This window comes from Melospiza melodia, chromosome 3, assembly GCF_035770615.1.
Source record: "Melospiza melodia melodia isolate bMelMel2 chromosome 3, bMelMel2.pri, whole genome shotgun sequence".
NCBI lineage: Eukaryota > Metazoa > Chordata > Aves > Passeriformes > Passerellidae > Melospiza > Melospiza melodia.
The window spans coordinates 55,569,390-55,587,505 of record NC_086196.1 but is presented as its reverse complement, the minus strand read 5'-3'; the positions used below and the strand labels follow the sequence as shown (position 1 = coordinate 55,587,505).

Below are 18,116 nucleotides of genomic sequence, written 5' to 3'. Positions count from 1 at the left end.
TTGCCTGTAATTGATGATATTCAAGAGAGCAGAGAAGATAATGCTTTTATACCTTATCCCAGTGTATTTTCATTCAGGTACTTTTGTTCTCCTTCAGCTTTTTGCAGTTTGGATTGTACTTTCTTGAGTGTTAGAGCCAGACTATCCATGCAGGATTCTTTTTTTTCCAAATGAACGCAAGGCATTTTGGGGAAGTGGGCAGGTAGGAGGGGAGTGTAACTCAAGTCCAGGTAACGGCTATTTTGTAAAAGTCCCTAAGCCACCACGCAGCTCCCTGTTTCCTTGTGCCATGTTGGAGCACTGGAAACAGCTCTGGGTGTTATCCAGCTGAGTTCCTCCATGTCCCAGTGTTCTGGTTAGTTCATCCCCAGTTGATTGCAGCTGTGGAGGAAATGCTTAGGCTCTCAGAGGGGTTAAGCTGATAGGATAGTTCATAGATTTCAAATAAATTCCCACCAATATCACGTTGAGCTTCCTCTTTACTAGAAGAATTGAAATTGATACCTTTTTTCCTTTCATGACAGTGTTACACTAATTATAGAGTCCTCCTATGAGCAGTTGTTAAATCAGATTTACTTGTTATTTCCAGCAGATAAAGTCAAGTGTATTGTAAACATCTCAGTTTTCTTAAAGGCTCCTTCAGTCACCAAAGATTTCTAGAAGTGGGCATTTCAGATTTGCTTTTTAAATACCAATGAAAAAACGTTGCAAGTTAGTAACTAGTATTTATGTTTGCAGATTCCCAAGGGTAACATTCATATTTACTAAATTGTGTCTGCTTTTGAAGAAATAGCTATTAAACTGTTTCAGCTGTATTTAATAATGCACGCTTTTTCCTAATTAAAATGGAGCTCTAAATGAAAGGTTAATTGCCTTTGAAAACTGTTCTGTCATATCCATGTGTCCTGGTTTAAGGCAAATTTGGGAGAAAACCTCCAAAGGGGTTCTTCTAGAAAGCAAATTCAAGTGGTCCCTCCCCCAACTGGCTCGGGAAAATATTTCCTTGCAGAAAAGTGGAAAAAACTGTTTGTTTAACAGGCAAAGCATTCACCAGCACAGAAAATGAACAATATTAAACAAGAAAACTTCTTGCCAATCTGAAGAGATGACCAACTCAGAAAATCCCCTTGGTGGGCTGTAGCTCAGCTCACTCAGTCTCTGATCAGTCCCTCCAGCGCTGGAAATGCTGTGGCCCAGGCTCAGGCTGGTGGGCCACAGGTGTGAGTTCCAGGTGCTCTCCTGGGTTTTCAGTCCAGAGCAGGTTTGAACAGTTTTAAGAAAAAGAAAAATCACAGTCCAGGGAACTTCTCTGGCCTCAGCTGGCTAAAAACTAAGTAAAGGCAAAGGAGAGCTCTCTCTTGCTGTCCATGCTGCAGACCACACAGCCAGGAGCAGGAATGTGGAGGAGAAAGTGCAGTTTCTGATAGCAAACTCTGTGCTTCTTCTCTCCCCCCGTGTGCTCTCAGAACCAGTCTTAATGGTGCAGAACTTATTTTTGGGCTAAACAGACAGAGATACAAGTATCATAAAGTCATTCCAGGACACCATGTCATAATATTTTCACTTTATACTTAGCTGATCAAACTGCAATCTCATTGAAAAGACCTCCAAGTAGAATATTTTTTCCTACAGAATTTTATTACTATCATTTTCTTTCCTTTCATCAAAGGTATTTAGCCTTTCTTGTGTTTTAAGAGTCATGATAAAAGTTAAAGAGCTTATTGTGCGTGGTACTTTTCCATCCAATTCTTGTGTGTATGGAAATCATACTCTAGTAGCTTTTGCTACTACCCAAACCTCTTTGGGGCGTGGAGTATTAAGATATACAGGTCTCTTGAGCTGGAACTCCTACTGTGTCTAGGAGTCTTTTGTCTCTGTCTAGACAACTACCATCTCTGTTACTGACTGGAGAATACTTCCATCTTCCTTGTAATGGACAAGCACATCATTCTGCTTTTGCAGTAAATCTCTCTCAGTATTATAATACCCATCTAGTAATTCAACAATAGCTTTTTTGGATTTCTTCTGTTTGTGCTGCCCTTAAGATGACTGAGATTTTGGGGTATTTTGTCTCATGTAGCCCAGTATGCTATAGGCATCAAGTCAGCCTGCAAGGGTCCTCTTTTTGAATACAGTACTTTGTTTACTTTAAAAAAAAATCCACTGATTATTCTTATCTTTCATTTACATCCACTGTACCTTGTAGAGGGATAGAATATAAGAAAATAAAGATAGTGTAGAGAGTAATCTTACCCCTAAGGAGTTACAACTGGGCCAGTTAGCAAAGATTAGGAACAAGCCTCACTTTAACAGGCCACAACTGTAACCAATGAGAAGAAGAGTGCTCTTCTTCTCATATGAAAGAGTTGGTTGGCTATAGAGCAGGGAATTGGAGTCAGTTGGCTCCTTTGTGAAGGAGAAAGAGTCAGTGCTCTGAGAGCTGCCCACAAGAAACACCAAGAAGGTATGGAACCCCTGTGATAAGGAGACAACAGTATGGAACCCCTGTGATAAGATGAAAACAATACCTCTATTTGGAACTTCCATTTTCTGCTCAACCGTGGACTTCAGTGTTCATTATTTTCATTGCTTAAAGGTCTTAAGAGGCTTTCAATTTGTATTCCTTTTTTAGCAATTCAGTCATTGTTATGTTTTTCTCACTTTGGAGAAATTAAGTCCAGAGCCATCATAAATACTTAGGGGTCAAAGTCCTTAAGAGGTCTGAATTTCAGGATATGATGCTAGGTATGTCTGAAGCCTCAGAGTCAAAACATTTATGCCAAAATACGTTGCTTAATAAAGAATGACTGAACTGAAAGGTTTAAATATAAGGCATAAAAGCTATAAAATTCAGGAACACTAGAAGAAAAAGCAAATCAAAAACCTAAACTATTAATCTAACTTTTTAAATCCTCTATCTTATTGTATGTTTGAATAGCTTAGTATATAAAATAAGCTTTGCATAATTTTCCTTGTCTTGAATAATAATTGTCCTTTAAACTTTTGCTTTAAAATGGGTGGAATTTCCTCTTAGCTATGTGGCTGAAGATGGAGGATTTTGCTGTTAGTTTTTTTTTTCTTGAGTGCTCTTTTCTTAGGCTTCTTTGCAAATCACTTAGAGGTGTTTGCTCCTCTGGGTTTACTGCCACAAGTGGGATGATGCCTGCAGTCTGATGGCATTAGAGAGATACACTGAAAGTAGAATAACTGTATTCACTGATGTGTGCAACATTATTCTACAGAGGAGCTTGTAGTGCAAAGACATAAATGAAAATTTTAAGTGAAAGTTTTGGAGCATACATGCATTGTAAGTGCTTGGATGATGTTGCAAAATACTCAGGCATGAGCAGTGTGTTCTTTCCTGTTTACTTGTTTGGGACGTCAGAGTAGGCAAAGAGGTACTTTAATGTCAGAAAGTTCTGAGTGCAGAATAGCATTTTCTTCTGTTTCTCCTGCTTGTGGATGTATTATTTTCATTGGTAGATTATATAAATTTTTTTCATAGCTGCCTCTAAGATATGACTGACAAAGGACCCACTGTGTGAATGGGTGCTTCAGATCTGGAGTGGTTTTATGGAAAGACGTTTTAGACTTGCATTTGACGTCATCCATCTTTGTGAGTCACACTTGAGGATGTTACCTGTTGGTCTCAGCTTCAGGTACTTGCTGTCTCTGCAAGGATTACCTGAGCTTGACCTCTGGGGGAAAGTGTGCAAGTATACTCTTGGTTCCAGTTCCATTAAGCAAACATAGTGAACTTTAATCTCTTTGAATTTTGCTTTCTTCTCTTCCCCTTGGCCAAGCTAGACTATATTTAATATCAGACTATATTTAATATCCCTCTTAACAGTGTTTTGTCTGCTGTCATATGAGGATTCAGATGTTTTCTCTTGTGTCATTAATAAGAGACTAAACTCTGCTTTTATGACGTTCAAAATACTAAGTAAGAAAAAAAGTAATTTCTTTATTCTAAAACAAGGCAGCAGGTACTGGTTTTAAATAGAGATACTGCTGTAAGGTAGTATTTTGATATTCAAAGTTTATTATCTAATGTTTAAGAGGTCTAGATATAGTTTCTTACTGCTTGATGGTGCTCAGGTGAAATTTTGCATCTGTTACATTATAACATTTTAAAGATGCTACAATATAACAAGAGTTTTTAGTCCCTCTCTTTTTCGTTGGAAAAAGTATTTTTGGGGCTGGATTTTGGTATGTCCAAAGTTGCCTATGCTGGTATTTTTTACCTGTAGAAAGAGGTAAGCCTGGCAGAACTGGATGGCACTTGGATACATTTGAGAATTGATTCCCCCAAGTCTCATGCCTTTCATTTATAGCAGCTTTCTTGCTCTTGAGTTGTAAATATGTAGTAATCACACTTTGTAGTTTTTCTCTAATTTAGTTTGGATATCTTGTGTCTCCCTTTGCCTGCCCTGTGTACTGTGTATTTGAAGTTCAGGGATCAATTCAGTATTTTTAGTTTTTTACCTTTTTTGGTAATGGAGTCTAATAAGATTTGAGAGAGGCCAAGTTTTTGTCCACTTCAGAATTAGTATTGGAAGTGATGCTGAGAGCTCATCTTCAAGTCAAGGTCAATTATTCTTACCCATTCAGAAAGAGAATATTGATCACAATTCTCAAACATCTTTAAGACAGAGGTTTAACAGTCTGCTCATGAAATTTCTCCTGCTCATGCTGTCCTTGATGATGATTTTTTTCACTAGTATTTAGCCTCTATCATCTTTGTCACTGGAGTTGTATCTGCTGTACCATTCATTATGAATATGGCAAAGAGATTTCTTAAAAAAAGGAGGTAAAGACAGAGTTTATTTAGGTACCGTCCTTCTCCAACCCTTTTTTTCTCAAGCTGGCTGTCTCCAATCCTTTCAAACTTACAGAAGAAGAAAAAAACAAAGCAGCCTTTACTTTCACCTCTCCAAAGATCTGATCAAGTCAGTCCACAAGTTTCTTGATGAGATATGCAAAAAAAACCAGATCAGTAATCTTACAGGTGAATTCCTCAAGCAGCTCTGGAGTTTGTACTCCCCATATGTGTGTATACATAGTGGAATGTTTGCACTTTTGAGCAGGAAAAAAGAGTTCTCTCTTACAGAACTCTTTTTCATCCTGAAGAGGGCTTTTAATTATTTCTTTCTAGGCATGGTGACTTTTGCTTATCCCTATTCAAATGCATTTTATCTTTTCAAAGTCAAGGCAGAATTTTATAGCTAAGATCTCCTAGACTAGTTTAAAATGGAGTGTCTCCAAGTGAGGTTTTGGGATAGCTTTCTTGATGATATTTTTCAGGTGTTCTGAACTTGCACATTTAAAGCTAACCTATGACAGGAGAAGGGGTGGAGTATAAATTAATTAGTGCATAGTTGCCTGTGCTATGGCTTTGTTTTCTAATTCCTTTTAATCAATTGTATATTGTTCAGCTCTGTCATTGTGTTGTGATTTGCTGATAACAATGGTGTCACTCTTCCCAAACTGCTTCTAGAGTGCAGGAACATCTCACCAAATTGGCTTTGACTGCCGTGGCCTTAGTCTCTGACATGCTCTCTAGCTTGTTCCAGTGCTGCTTTCCTGGAGCCAGGAACTCTTTTGCCTGAAGGAAGCCTGTGATTTATTTGAATAAATCCATGATTTTTGTGTTCTGTTTGTATTGCTACCAGGTTCTCGAATCTATGCAAATTGCAGGTTTTAAATACAGTTCAGAATTAAATTAGCAATGTTTTGATTGTGTTACCTAGATTTAGAAGGAAGTATAATGATGCTAGTTTCCAGTTTGTCTCTTTTGTGATAACTGAGTAAGTCAGTGTCAGCTTTCATTTCTTCTTGGTAGTACAACAGAAATATTTATTGCTTCTGTCAAAGTGATGCAAGCAGGGGAACCTTCAGATAAACTGCTACTTAAGATGTTTGCTCCCTGGCTAGAATTAAAAAGCACTGGACAAGTCACTCTTTGAGCCTAGTGCTGCAAACAATAGTAGTAACACAAAAAAAAAAAAAAAAAGGAAAAAAAGAAAAAGGCATTGACTTCTGTGCAGATTTTTTCACTGGCACTTAACTATTGGAACTACAGTATCATTGAAACAAATAATGAAGCATGCATCATCAGAAAGTCATTTTTGGATGTTCTGTGAGAGGAAATGCCTCCTTTGTGATACAGAGGCACAGCCAGCTACAGCATTTTGGAAGAGTGTGCATAAGCAGAGGCTAATACTGTACAGCTTAAGTTCATGGTAAACTTCTTTACAGAACCTTTTTAAAAATGAATAAGAGGAAGTGAGGTATCTCAAGTTTAGCACAGACTTTTTCTTGGAAAAGTGTTGGAATCTTTCAGGAATGCAGGGATTATGACTATATTCTTGTATGGAAAAAATGATAAGGACATTTTTGCTGCTGAGCAGTAAACAAAGTGATATACAAACTAAGGTTTGACCTACTACCAAATGAAGCTGTCAATGTCTGTGTTTTCTAATGTGTCTCAAATTCTCTTTGAAGTTTGAGGAAAATTGCTTATTTATGAGCTGTTTAATTTCAAGGAAACTCACAAGTGTTATTTGCTAGAACTATTTTTTCCCCCTCCACTCCCGAGGTCTGCTTGGGATGTACTTACTGTTCTTCACCAAGGATCTGTGGTTTGAGACTCAGAGAAGGGAGGTACAGGCTTCTTAGTGGATCTCAGTTAGAAAAGACCCACCAAGAAATGGCTTAATGGATAGCTGTTTTGAGAAAATAGAATGAAAAGATAAATAAATATAATGAGAAAATCTCCCATCTCTTCAGATCCCAGAAATAATACTACTTTTGTACATTAACTAGACCTGGGGTACGTTTTCCCACAGCACAATGCGCTGATCCTGTCCATAGAGTTGTTCTGACCATTTTGGTCATTTGAGCGATTTGTTTTTCTGTCTTCATAAAAGACTGAGTTATAAAGCTATTTTTTGTCAGGCCTTTCTTAGTGAGATCTCAAAAATCCCCAAAACGGTGTGAGTTTCCTCTGTGCCTCACACTCTCCCTGTGCCTCTCTATCACTCTGTTTCACTCCCCTCACAGTACAGGACCTATACCTGCTTTTATCTTCGTGTTTTATTACATTTTTATTCTCAGGTGTTTTTGTTTCAAATTACCTGGATATTTTGTATAACAGGTTTTGTCATAATGTTAGATGCTGAAAGTCAGATAATTTTTCAGAAAAAATCACATTAAGGCCTGTGCTTGGATTTGCCTCTTGATTTGAATCCTACTAATTTGACTTCTTGTAACTTCTGGAACTGCTAACAGCTCTTCTCACCCTCCCTCCCCCAGCATTATGTAAAGTTAAACATTCTTTCTCAGTGACTTAGAGCACAAATTGAAGGAGGAGCGAGGAGCAGCTGAGGGAGCTGGGGTTGATTAGTCTGGAAAAAAGGAGGCTCAGGGATGACCTTGTGGTTCTGGACAAATACTCAAGAGAACATTGTAGTGAGGTGTGGGTTGGCCTCTTCTCCAAAATAACAAGTGACAGGATGAGAGGAAATGGCCTCAAGCTGCTCAAGGGGAGGTTTGATATTAGGAAGAGTGTTTTCATAGAAGGGGTTGCCAAATATTAGAACAGACTGCTCAGGGCAGTGGTGGAGTCTCTCTCCCTGGAGGTATTTAAAAGATGAGCAGATGGGGCTTTTAGAGACATGGTTTAGTGGTGGACTTGGCAGTTAATGGTTGGACCTGAGGATCTTAGCACTCTTTGGTTCTATGACTTCTCTGTAAATGACAGAATTGATCTATGTCTATCTCTAGTGGTGAATAATGGGCTACCTCCTTGAATGATTTCAAACTTCTATCGATACATTGTGTCCAGTGAAAATTTTGGACTTAGCTCTTTTGTCTGTTGACTTGATCAGTGTTTTAATTCTAGGTTTGATGAAATAATATGGAGAGCTCCTTAGTTAGGAGAATTCAGAGAAATTAGTTTAATTTTCAGATGTTGAATTTTAAAAGGAAGTTTGGGCACTCTGTACAGATGAGATAGTGTAGGCCTTCACTTGACATGGTAGAATATTTTCTGTTATATGCATAATTTGGATTGTGGAAAGTGTCATAATGTTAGGATTTTTGGTTTCTATTGAGGTATCCTTTGTTAATTGCCTTTTAAAACCCATCCTCCCATGTTGTTTTTACCTTTGATGCCATTTGCAACTGCAGTATTTCTGTAGTTCTGTTTTGTATTTGCCCTGAAAAAAAATTAGTAATACTAAAGCAAAATAAGTATTCCTCTACAGTTGCACTGTTTTTAGGTCCTGCATAAATACTGTTATAATTACGTAGCAGTTTTAAGTGCAGACCTGTCTTGTGAGTTGAATTTAGCTGTATGCCTGTCCAAACTTTCTTCTTTTGTTGTCTGTGACGATTTTAGGTGGAGAACTTCATTTCCTTCAGATTGGAGGGACCTGTGATGACATCGATGAAGCTGATATACTTGTAGATGGATCCCTCACCAAAAGTGTAGACCAGTCATCAGAAGGCACCAAGCCCTTATCCAACCCTTCTAGTCCAGGCATTACAGGTAAATTGCACATGTGTACCTGGATCAAATTACTTTTGTCGTTTTTGAAAGCTGCATCTGAACATGACTTGCAATTATTTCATAGCATACTGCTTGATAATTATTTTGCTCACCAAATTTAGAGTTCTGTAGTTGCTGTGTGTCTGTCACTACAGCAGTTCCTGATTTTTAAAAAAAACAAAACACTGACTTTTTCCAGTCTCTTAAGTGTGATTCTGAGTGTGGCAGACTGTATTTGTGTGACCCTGATTTTATTCCTCAAGAGTCAGCTGAAAGAAGGAAGAGATGCTTTTTGTTGTAAGTTTATTTGTAAGCAGCATTACAGCATTTACTTTGGGGTCTGAATTTCACCTGTTCCTCCTCTTTTTCACCAAAGAGGCCATTCCTAAAGTTTGAAGATCACTAGAAAATAGAATGTTGTACATATGTGAGGGGGTAAAGTCTATGGCTTTCTTCTGCACCCTTCTTTTGCTAATGGCAAATAAAGCAAAAAAGAATACAGATGTCAAAGATGTTCTTCAATGGATGCATTCCCTGTATAGTAGCTATAGTAGCTTATCAACAGAGATAAGTGAATTCCAAGCAAATGGTAACTCACTATCCTGATGAGTCAAATAGATGATTATTACTGTTTAAATTCTGCCAGTACTATAAAAGGATTTTTTTTCCTTTTTTGTTATCTTGTTCCCATCCAGCCTTCAGAATAGCCTTGATTATGACTTATTGGAATAAGAAATTGATTTATTTATGTATAGACTTCAAAGTAGCTGTATCTTTAGGTTGTCCACAAGCTGCAGGTCCTCCTTTAAGTAGTCATATAATTTAGACATTGTAGTATTGCTTGATTTTGTTCTGTAATGGTTTCCAAAGAGTTGTTAGGTACACAGGAATGATCAGATGAACTGAGAACTGTTTTGCTGTGGCGTCAAATGGCGTCACTAAAAGCTCTGAGAAGCTTAATAGTCATAAGAAGCCAGTGCTGAAATGAGGGCTCTGGGTGGGAGTTGTTGAAACCAAACGGCTGCAGAACTCTTGAGGATACTGAAGGCAATAATACAGGACTCTTAGCATATATGAGAATGATTGATTGTTAGGGCTGTGTAAACCTCTTCAGTACTCAGGTTGTCAGTACTTGTATGGATCATGATCAGCATTTGATTTATCATATCAGTGTTGCTTCTCTTTTGGTGTTACGTACTAAAAAATAGAAAAAGTGTTTTCTTCCACTTCTGTCTTAGCATGTTTTTCAGACAGAGACACAGCTCAAGAGAAAGGCTTCTGTTTGGGGAAATGAAGTCCTGCAACAAGCAGAAGCTTCTACTCATACATTGTTCCTTTATTTTGTGGTCTTTGTGCATTTATTTTTCTCCATGGTTTATATTCTAGAATGTGTTTCTTGCATTTTATTTTCTAGCCTGAATTTACAACTTAGATGCATATTAAATGTTACTGTTTTAAGAGAAAATAAGTTAATCTTATAGCAATCTTAGATTAGTGTTTCCTTTAAAGGAATAGAGGATTTTTTTGAGGTGAAGTAATCTAAAATAATGCCTTTTTTCAAAGTGAGTTAAAAAAGATTATTCATCTTTTTGACCAGTTTAAAGCCTATTTTCAAGTTTAGTGTCTTGTTATAACACTTGGTTAGAATATAATAAAAGTCTTGTAATTGTTAAAAGAAGCCAAGTATACTTGACCAAAGTGGAAAGTTAAGTCCTTAATTTTTCAGTTTTGGGCATTGATGTACATGTATGTGCTTGCTGTGAATACTCTGAGTTTGGATTTGTTTCTGTTGGAGGAGAAAGGAGAATGAAGCAGAACAATCCAGTCTGCTCAAAGATAGGCTTGTTTTACAGTTTGAGCAATGATCTCACTTCTCATTGCAATGTCATCCAGCTAATGAGGTTCACATTTGGCAGTTAAGAAAGTGAAGGTCTTTGCTGTATTACTGAAATTCAATTTCTAAAGCATTTCTAATTTTTTTGGCATTTTCCTGCCCCTGAAATTGAAAAGTAGAAATTATTATAGTTGCAATGAGAGTGAATTTATTACCTGTCCAAGTGTCTCACCTCCAAGTCAACCTGGATTGTATTTCAAGATGCTCTCTAGATTCAGGCTTTGCAGCAAGGATGGTGTTTGTGTATTATTATCTCCTCACCCTGAGTGGTGACAGCTGTAGTCAGGTGGCAAACTTTGTCCCTTTGAAAACCATGATTTCTTTACAAGTGAAAGATTTTCCTTCAAAATCCTTTTTTTAGGAGAAAATGCTCAAAACACTAGAAAATATACATTGTGCATGTCTTACTTTCCCCCAAGTTTGGTTGGTGGGAGTTTGTTGGTTGGTTGGGTTTTGTTTGGGGTTTTCTTGTTTTGGTTTTGGGGTTTTTTTGGTCTGTTTTTGGTTTGGTTTGGGGTTTTTGTGTTGGTTGGGAGTTTTGTATGCTGAGGAAATCAGATTATCTGATTATCAATTTTTGGTTTCTGTTGTAGTTCCTTTAGGTGTTTGACTTCCTGGGATATTTTTGTTTTCAATACTTCAATTTATACCCTTGTTTTCTTGGTATAAGGCCTAAATGTAAAGACAAGATGACAAAATAATTATCAAGGCCCAGTGTCTTTTAAGTGCTTAACATAAATCATGTTTGTTTTTCACTTACCCCTCTTTTAAGGTTAATTGAGAGTACCTATTAAAACTACAATGTTCTAGGAGTCCACCATAAAACAAGTCAATATTGATAATCAGAGGACAAAGTAATGTTTTAAACAGTGATAAAAATGCACAGTAATTCTTTATATCTGTTTTAGTGAAATAATTTGGTTTTTTATCTGAGTCAGTAGGGATATTTAAAAAATGTTTAATCAGCTTTGCATCTTCAAAGTATAGCTGGCTAATTACTTATTCCTGATGCCTCTGGCTGAATTCCAGTGGGCATGCCCAGAGCTCTCAGTATTTAGAAAATTTATTCTTAGTGAACTGCCTTCAAAGGATACAAGCTTCAAGGCTGGGATGTTTGGTTGCTTGTGTTGGGATTTTTTGTAGTTTTTTTTTGTTGTTGTTTGTTAGGGTGGTACTTTGGGCGGGGGGGTGGGGAGTTTATTATTATTCTTTTTTAACTGAAAAGCGTTCATATGACTTGTAGTTCATTTTGCCTGTAGTAGTTCTGATGTATTTCAAACTATTTTTAATAGGATGTTCTGAAAAAATATCTATGTAGTAATGAATGTATGTGCTGTAATTATTCAGGAGTTGATCTTTTGGTGGACCAGCCATTCTCCCTTGAGACCCTGACATCCCTGGTGGAACTGACCCGTTTTGAGACCTTGACCCCGCGGTTTTCAGCCACTGTCCCTCCCTGTTGGGTGGAAGTCCAGCAGGAGCAGCAGCAAAGGCGGCACCCTCAGCATCTGCACCAGCAGCACCACGGGGATGCAGCTCAGCACACTCGCACTTGGAAGCTGCAGACAGACAGGTACAGAGGGGAGCAGTGCATGAGGAGTTGTGTGCATTGCTTAACCAGCTGGTGTAGCTGTACCTGCATTTGTAACCACAAATTCCATGCAATTTAATTGCTTTTAACTAGTGTGCAAGTTTAAGAACGTGTTTTTGCAAAGATAATCCCCATTTGACAGTTTGCATTATAGGTATTGGTGAGATTGCCAGAGGCATTTTAGTGGACCTTGAAACAAATTGAGAAGTCAGGTTTTGAATTGGTGGAGTTTTATTTGCCAAATGTGGTCATTACATTACATAAGTAGACAAGCACATTTGCCAGAATTAGAGATATTCTTGACAATTTCTGTAAAAGTCTGATTCACCCTTCTTATGTGTACACACATTTTTAGTACATTATTTAATAAGAAAATGCAAAGTGTGGATGCCAATGTGACTAATTAGTTGTCCTAAATTGCATTGTAATTTATGTTAAAATATGAAGGTAGAATCTATTTTTATGTCTATTCAAGTTAAATCTTTATATATGAAACATTTAAGCCACTCCAGAGCCCTAGTAGTGCTAAAGTTTAGGCATTACTTTAATTGAAATCAACTGCACCAACATGGTATGTGTAGCAGGACTTAGTTTTTCACACGTGACATGAGAACTTTGAATTTCTCTGGGTTCTCTAAATATGACTAGAGCAGTGTTGCAGTCTCCTTTTGAAGGATTGCTTAAAACCTACCTGAAGTAGCTTTGCATAGTTTTTTTGTGAAAAATGCTTGGAGAAACACAATATATATAGAAATTGTTTTATTAAAGGCAAGCATAAGATACTACAGGATTTTTAGGTCAGACTGTTACACATCTGTTCCACTTATGTGTGACATTTGCATTGTCATGGAGACTTGAAATAGCCATAGAGTGAAAATAATGAAATGGCCAAAGGGTGCTAGGGAAGCTAGAGGTCATGTGTTGGGCAAAAAAGCATGTCATATAAACAGCTGAAAGGTAGCATGTGATCATGAAGCATTCCAGGTGGGAAAACATGTAATAGATGGAGGCGTTGCCAGGGCTGACACAGAACAGGAGTTGGACTTGCTTTAAATAAATACTCCTAAGCTACAGTTGAAAACTTGCAATGCATTCATTATAGGCTTTAAAGCCTTTATTTATCTTGGGGTTTTGCATTGTGTAAGTCAAATATTCTGTATGTAGCAAGTGGAAGGGAGATCGTTCCTTCCAAAATAACTTCCAGTTAAAACTATTGATTATCCAAATGTGTTCAGCAGCAGTTGAAAAGTAAAAAGTTATCCATATGAAGTTACAAGGAAGCAAGCAGTGAAGGTAATAGCTGTTAATTGGAAAGGGATAAGTGGAAAATTAGCTTATGAATATTGTTTCATTAGAGGAAAAGAATTATGCTTGCTGCTAAATGAAACAGGGCTGTAAAGAGGAAAAGTTAAAAGTTTTGGTTTAGTACTCGAAATCTTTGACAGTTACTATATGACTCATTATGAAAATGATCAAATTACAGTCCCTTTGTTCTTTGGGTAGAGTCTTAAGATTGAAAGCCATGTTAACTCTTAAGTAAAAGTTACCTGGGAAGAGTAACTGATGGATTTCTGGGTTATTTTTTTGGTCTTTAATATAAGGTTCCTTTTATCTCCTTTTTGAGTGCCTCATACTGATACCCATCACGATGTGGGGTTACAGTGTTAGATGGATGAGTAATGCAATTTGATATGGTAATTCTTTTGTTTCTCAAATAGATAGAAAGAGATAATCCTAAAACTGTATTTTAGAAAATGGCATTATATTACAATCCTAATTTGTTATTTCAAAAAGACTGTGCACAAAGAAAAAAGAAAAGCAGAGTCTGATTTACCTTGCGAATTATCTCAATATCAGTGTTGTCCCCTCATGTGTAATGTAACTGAAATATTAAATGAGGTTAAATTTTTTAAAATAGATGTACATGAATTCCTAATATGAATGGATAAAACAGTGACATCTGAGTTGCCTGGCTTTATCTCAAATTTATGTAGGATGTATTCATCTTACAGAGACTTATTTAAAAATATGTGAAAGAAGGAAGAGCTAGATAGTGATGTGCAGTTGTGGTGGAAGATCAGACAGTGAGATATTCTAGAAAAGGAATGAAAAATCTGTTGGAAAATATCTTGTGGTTGAGAATTATGTATATTGGTGCTTAGAACACAGTATGGATTGTATGTTTTTCTTTAGAAAGATGCTATAGATTTAGAAGGGTTTCAAAGGTAGAAGAGTTCCTAAAAGACTTTGCATTGGGTTATCTATTTAGGATAGATATGCTAATACATGAGAAAATAACAAGGAAGTAAATTAATTTGTTTGCTACTTTGAAACTTTGCACATCAATAAAGGATATACTTAAAGCAACCTATGAGATATTAAAAGAAAACTTTAAAGGGGAGTTTTTTAACTAATGACAGAATTAGATTGTGACATTTATTGTCAGAGGTATAAGATCTCTTAACTGCTGGATTAATGTGAGACCTTCAGGGAGATTTATTCCATATGTGCCTATTGAGCATCTGCTGCTCAATTCTGTCAAAAATATATTTCTGGGGTAGACAAATAACAGTTGTAATTCACTATGGCTGTGTGCATTGTACACATAGACTACAAAAGACTGCTGCAGACAAAGTTGTTTATTATTCATTTCTGGGCTTGTACCAGATCCTTAACTAAAACTGGATGAGCAGAATATTACTTTGTGTTTCAGAAGTCTGGCTCCTTTGAATGTCTTATGTAGTCCATGCTTTGCATGATATGAAAAACCACCCCCAAATCTCTCTCTGTTTGGCAAAATTGGATTATGTGTTCTCCAAGCTAGAGGAAAGGCATGAGTGATTCTAAATATTTAGTGTTACAGTTGCTAACTGAGGTTTTAGGGTTTTTTCCCCCCATAGCAGTGGGATAAATTTTCATTGTATTTTATTTACCTGTGTTCTTTGTACAGTTAGCTGAAAATTCTTCACTGTTCCTTCTTTAATTATAACCACAAATTCTCTTGCTTCTGTCCAACTTTCCTCCCAAAATGCCTGCTTTTCTATGCTGTTAGCTCTGGAAAGCTGTCATGCCATTTCATTACTCATACCTGAAATCTCTTTTAAGTTGTCTAACACGTGCCTGAAGGAGATCTGGCCATCAGGGATATTACCATAAAGAAATAAATACATTTGCACCATTCCTTAATCTATTTTAAATGGTTTTCTGCACAATACTTTATGTGTAGCATGCTACTGAAGTTTAGATACCTATTGGGAATTAGATGTTAGAAAGATGTCTCAAAAATATTTCAAGCAGCGTACTCAGTTTCTTAGTGTACTCAGTTATACAGCCAAATAAGTATATTAAAGTTAGATTAAAAAAATTATTTACTGTTAAATTAAGGAGATCGAGAAGTTCAGTTAGTTTTTAAAATTTACACAAACAGGACAATTGACTCATAATTAGTTTTATTTTCATTGCTCTTCAGTTTGAACTATTTTTTGCAAACCCTAAAAGTGTATCAAACTATGGAATGGATCATCAAGGGGTACTTGGCTCAAGTTTACACTTTCAGTGTAAACCAAACTTGTCTTCAAAACAAAAATGTGACTTTATAAAAGAAAGTTGCACCCTTTTGCACAGCACAGGCTTCTGAGTGTGCACCTGGTAAGAAGCACTTTTCATCCTGTATGAATTATCAAATGTGCTTTAAAAATACTTGGAAAATAGTGTTTTGAGTCTCCTGTATGTTGATTTTTTTTACCACTGGAAAGTGACATTAAGCAATAAGCAATGGATAAGGGCAACTTGAAAGAGATTACAAGGTAGTTAGCTCTGATTATGCTTTCATACACTTCACTAATTGATAGATCTTATTTTAGTGCTTTTTTTGGTTTTTTATTCTTGTACTTTTTTTTCATGGAAGCAAATAACTGTTATTTGCAATAATATGGAAACTGTACTGAGATAAAGGTAATGGGGAATCTTTCCACTTCTGCTTTCATGTGAACATTGCTTCTCCCTGTCATATCAATTGTCATTTTAACATCATCTTCACAAAATTAATGTGATTATCTTGAAAGCTTTAAAGTTTGAAAGCCTTCCTCAGAAACTCATATGGATGTTAACTAACGCAAAATAAGTTTTTCTTCTTGTTAAAGAGAGTGTGCATAGATGCAGAATGGACTCTGGGATGGGAATTTTCTCTGTACACTGAATCATTGTCTTCTTTTTTCCTGACAGCAACAGCTGGGACGAGCATGTCTTTGAACTAGTTCTGCCAAAAGCCTGTATGGTTGGACATGTGGACTTCAAATTTGTTTTGAATTCAAACATCACAAACATTCCCCAGATTCAAGTGACTTTACTGAAAAATAAAGCTCCAGGCTTAGGGAAAGTCAATGGTAAGAAAAAAACTAGGATATCTTTCAGAACATTATTTCTTTTCTCAAACTCAGTATTCTCTGTGATGTATATCAGAAACATTGCTTGTAATTGTCTAAGTATTTCACTTTTACTGATTTATTCTATTTCCTGGTATCATGGGCTCTTTTCAGTTATCATGCTTAAATGTAAATTGGAGTGACAAACTTGGTAAACAGGTTCAAAATCTTGGCATTTATGCAAATAAAAGTTACATAGCTCAAAAAGACTGAACTCAATTATAATTCTGTACTGCATAAATCCTACAATCATTAAAAATAAGTTGTCAATTGTAAATCATCCTAGAGACTGACTGATTAAGCAAATGGTGCTCTTTTAAGGTGTCGATGTAGTAAAAAAAATACTAAATTATTCCAAGTCACAGAAGGAGATTATTTGCCAGTGAGAAAATAGCAAGGCTTTTCTTGATGGAAGTAAAAAATCCCATGGCTTCCTTGGGAATTCTCTCATCATTTGGCTCATTGACTAAGCTGTGTGAAAGCTGCAGTAGGATTTCATGATTTCCCCTTTTATTCTTGCAGCTTTGACAGAGTAGACCAAAGTTAGGAACGCTCTTGCCTTGGGAAGACTCGTAACTGGACTGTGCATCTTACTAGCTCTTAGGGAACCTGTGAGGGGGTAGCATAAATTGAAAAGTCAATTCTTTGATGTGGAAGTGCCTCCACTGGGATTTCCCTGTGGTGAGAACATTTGTTTCATGTCCTGCTGCCTTGTCTGCTGGGCGTGGAAGGTATTACATGCTGCACCTCCTTTTATGGAGACATTAATTGCGTATCTTTTTCTGGCCCCCTCTTTTTCAAAAGCTTTAGGAGCTGGCTATTTCAGAGAAATCTTGCTGTCAGATATTATTAAATTGCTTGCTGGATATAAATTGTGTTGAGAAGAACAGCAAGCATGATCATAAAAGCCCTTTTTCCCTCCTTTTCCTATTTTTTTCAATTGCTAAGATCATCCCACTTGAACACAAGAGTAACAGTAAATTTCAAAAAGGAGTATAGGCATTTCAAAGATTATTAACAGGCTTTCATAAAACCTCACTGTGTAGCATCCTCCAGTGTTTAATAATAAAAGATGTGTGCTGGAGATGCTCTCTTAAATACTGTAAACTGCTTGTAACCCAAGAACAAAATATTCTAGCTTAGTAATATTGTTTGAGAAACTCCTATTCTTTTAGGGTTCGAGGTGCTTTAGATTTAACAGAAGTGCTAGCTGTGACTGCCGGATGGCAATCAACAGGTGGTCTTTCAGTTTCTTCATTTTTGTTAATCCTTGCTGTAAAACCTGAATTTTAGCATGGAGTAAAAATTTTTTCTGTCAAAGAAAAAACTAGAAAACAGATGTCCATGTTTCTCTCCTGAGTGGAACCTTTGTTTTCAGCATGATTTCAGTCCATTTGTAGATCTGGATGTCAGAATTAATCTGAAAATCTTCACCTATGGAACAAAACAATAGAAGAAAAGCTAAACTCTTTTCTTTAATGCTGCAATTTTAAACACTTCTGAACAAACAGTTCCATGAGTTAGGAATTCCTTGGAGACATTTGATTTAGCTGTGAAATAAATTGCCAGAGCTCTCTGTGAATGCTTTTCAGCAGAGCATACTGATCAGAAGACATGACAGAGCTCTTCCAGAAAATGACATTTCACTTCCTTGCA

At 36.6% G+C, this 18,116-nt stretch overlaps 1 protein-coding gene across 6 annotated transcripts in view; it reads left to right on the top strand.

The window, feature by feature from the left end:
- Positions 1 to 18,116, top strand: part of BIRC6 (baculoviral IAP repeat containing 6) — a 176,119-nt gene that overhangs the window by 27,508 nt on the left and 130,495 nt on the right. For all 6 annotated transcript variants that reach the window (XM_063151839.1, XM_063151838.1, XM_063151836.1 and 3 more), the window contains exons 11-13: positions 8,402 to 8,551; positions 11,793 to 12,018; positions 16,261 to 16,421. In XM_063151839.1, the coding sequence (XP_063007909.1) occupies positions 8,402 to 8,551; positions 11,793 to 12,018; positions 16,261 to 16,421 (537 nt within the window). The remainder of the gene's footprint in view (positions 1 to 8,401; positions 8,552 to 11,792; positions 12,019 to 16,260; positions 16,422 to 18,116) is intronic.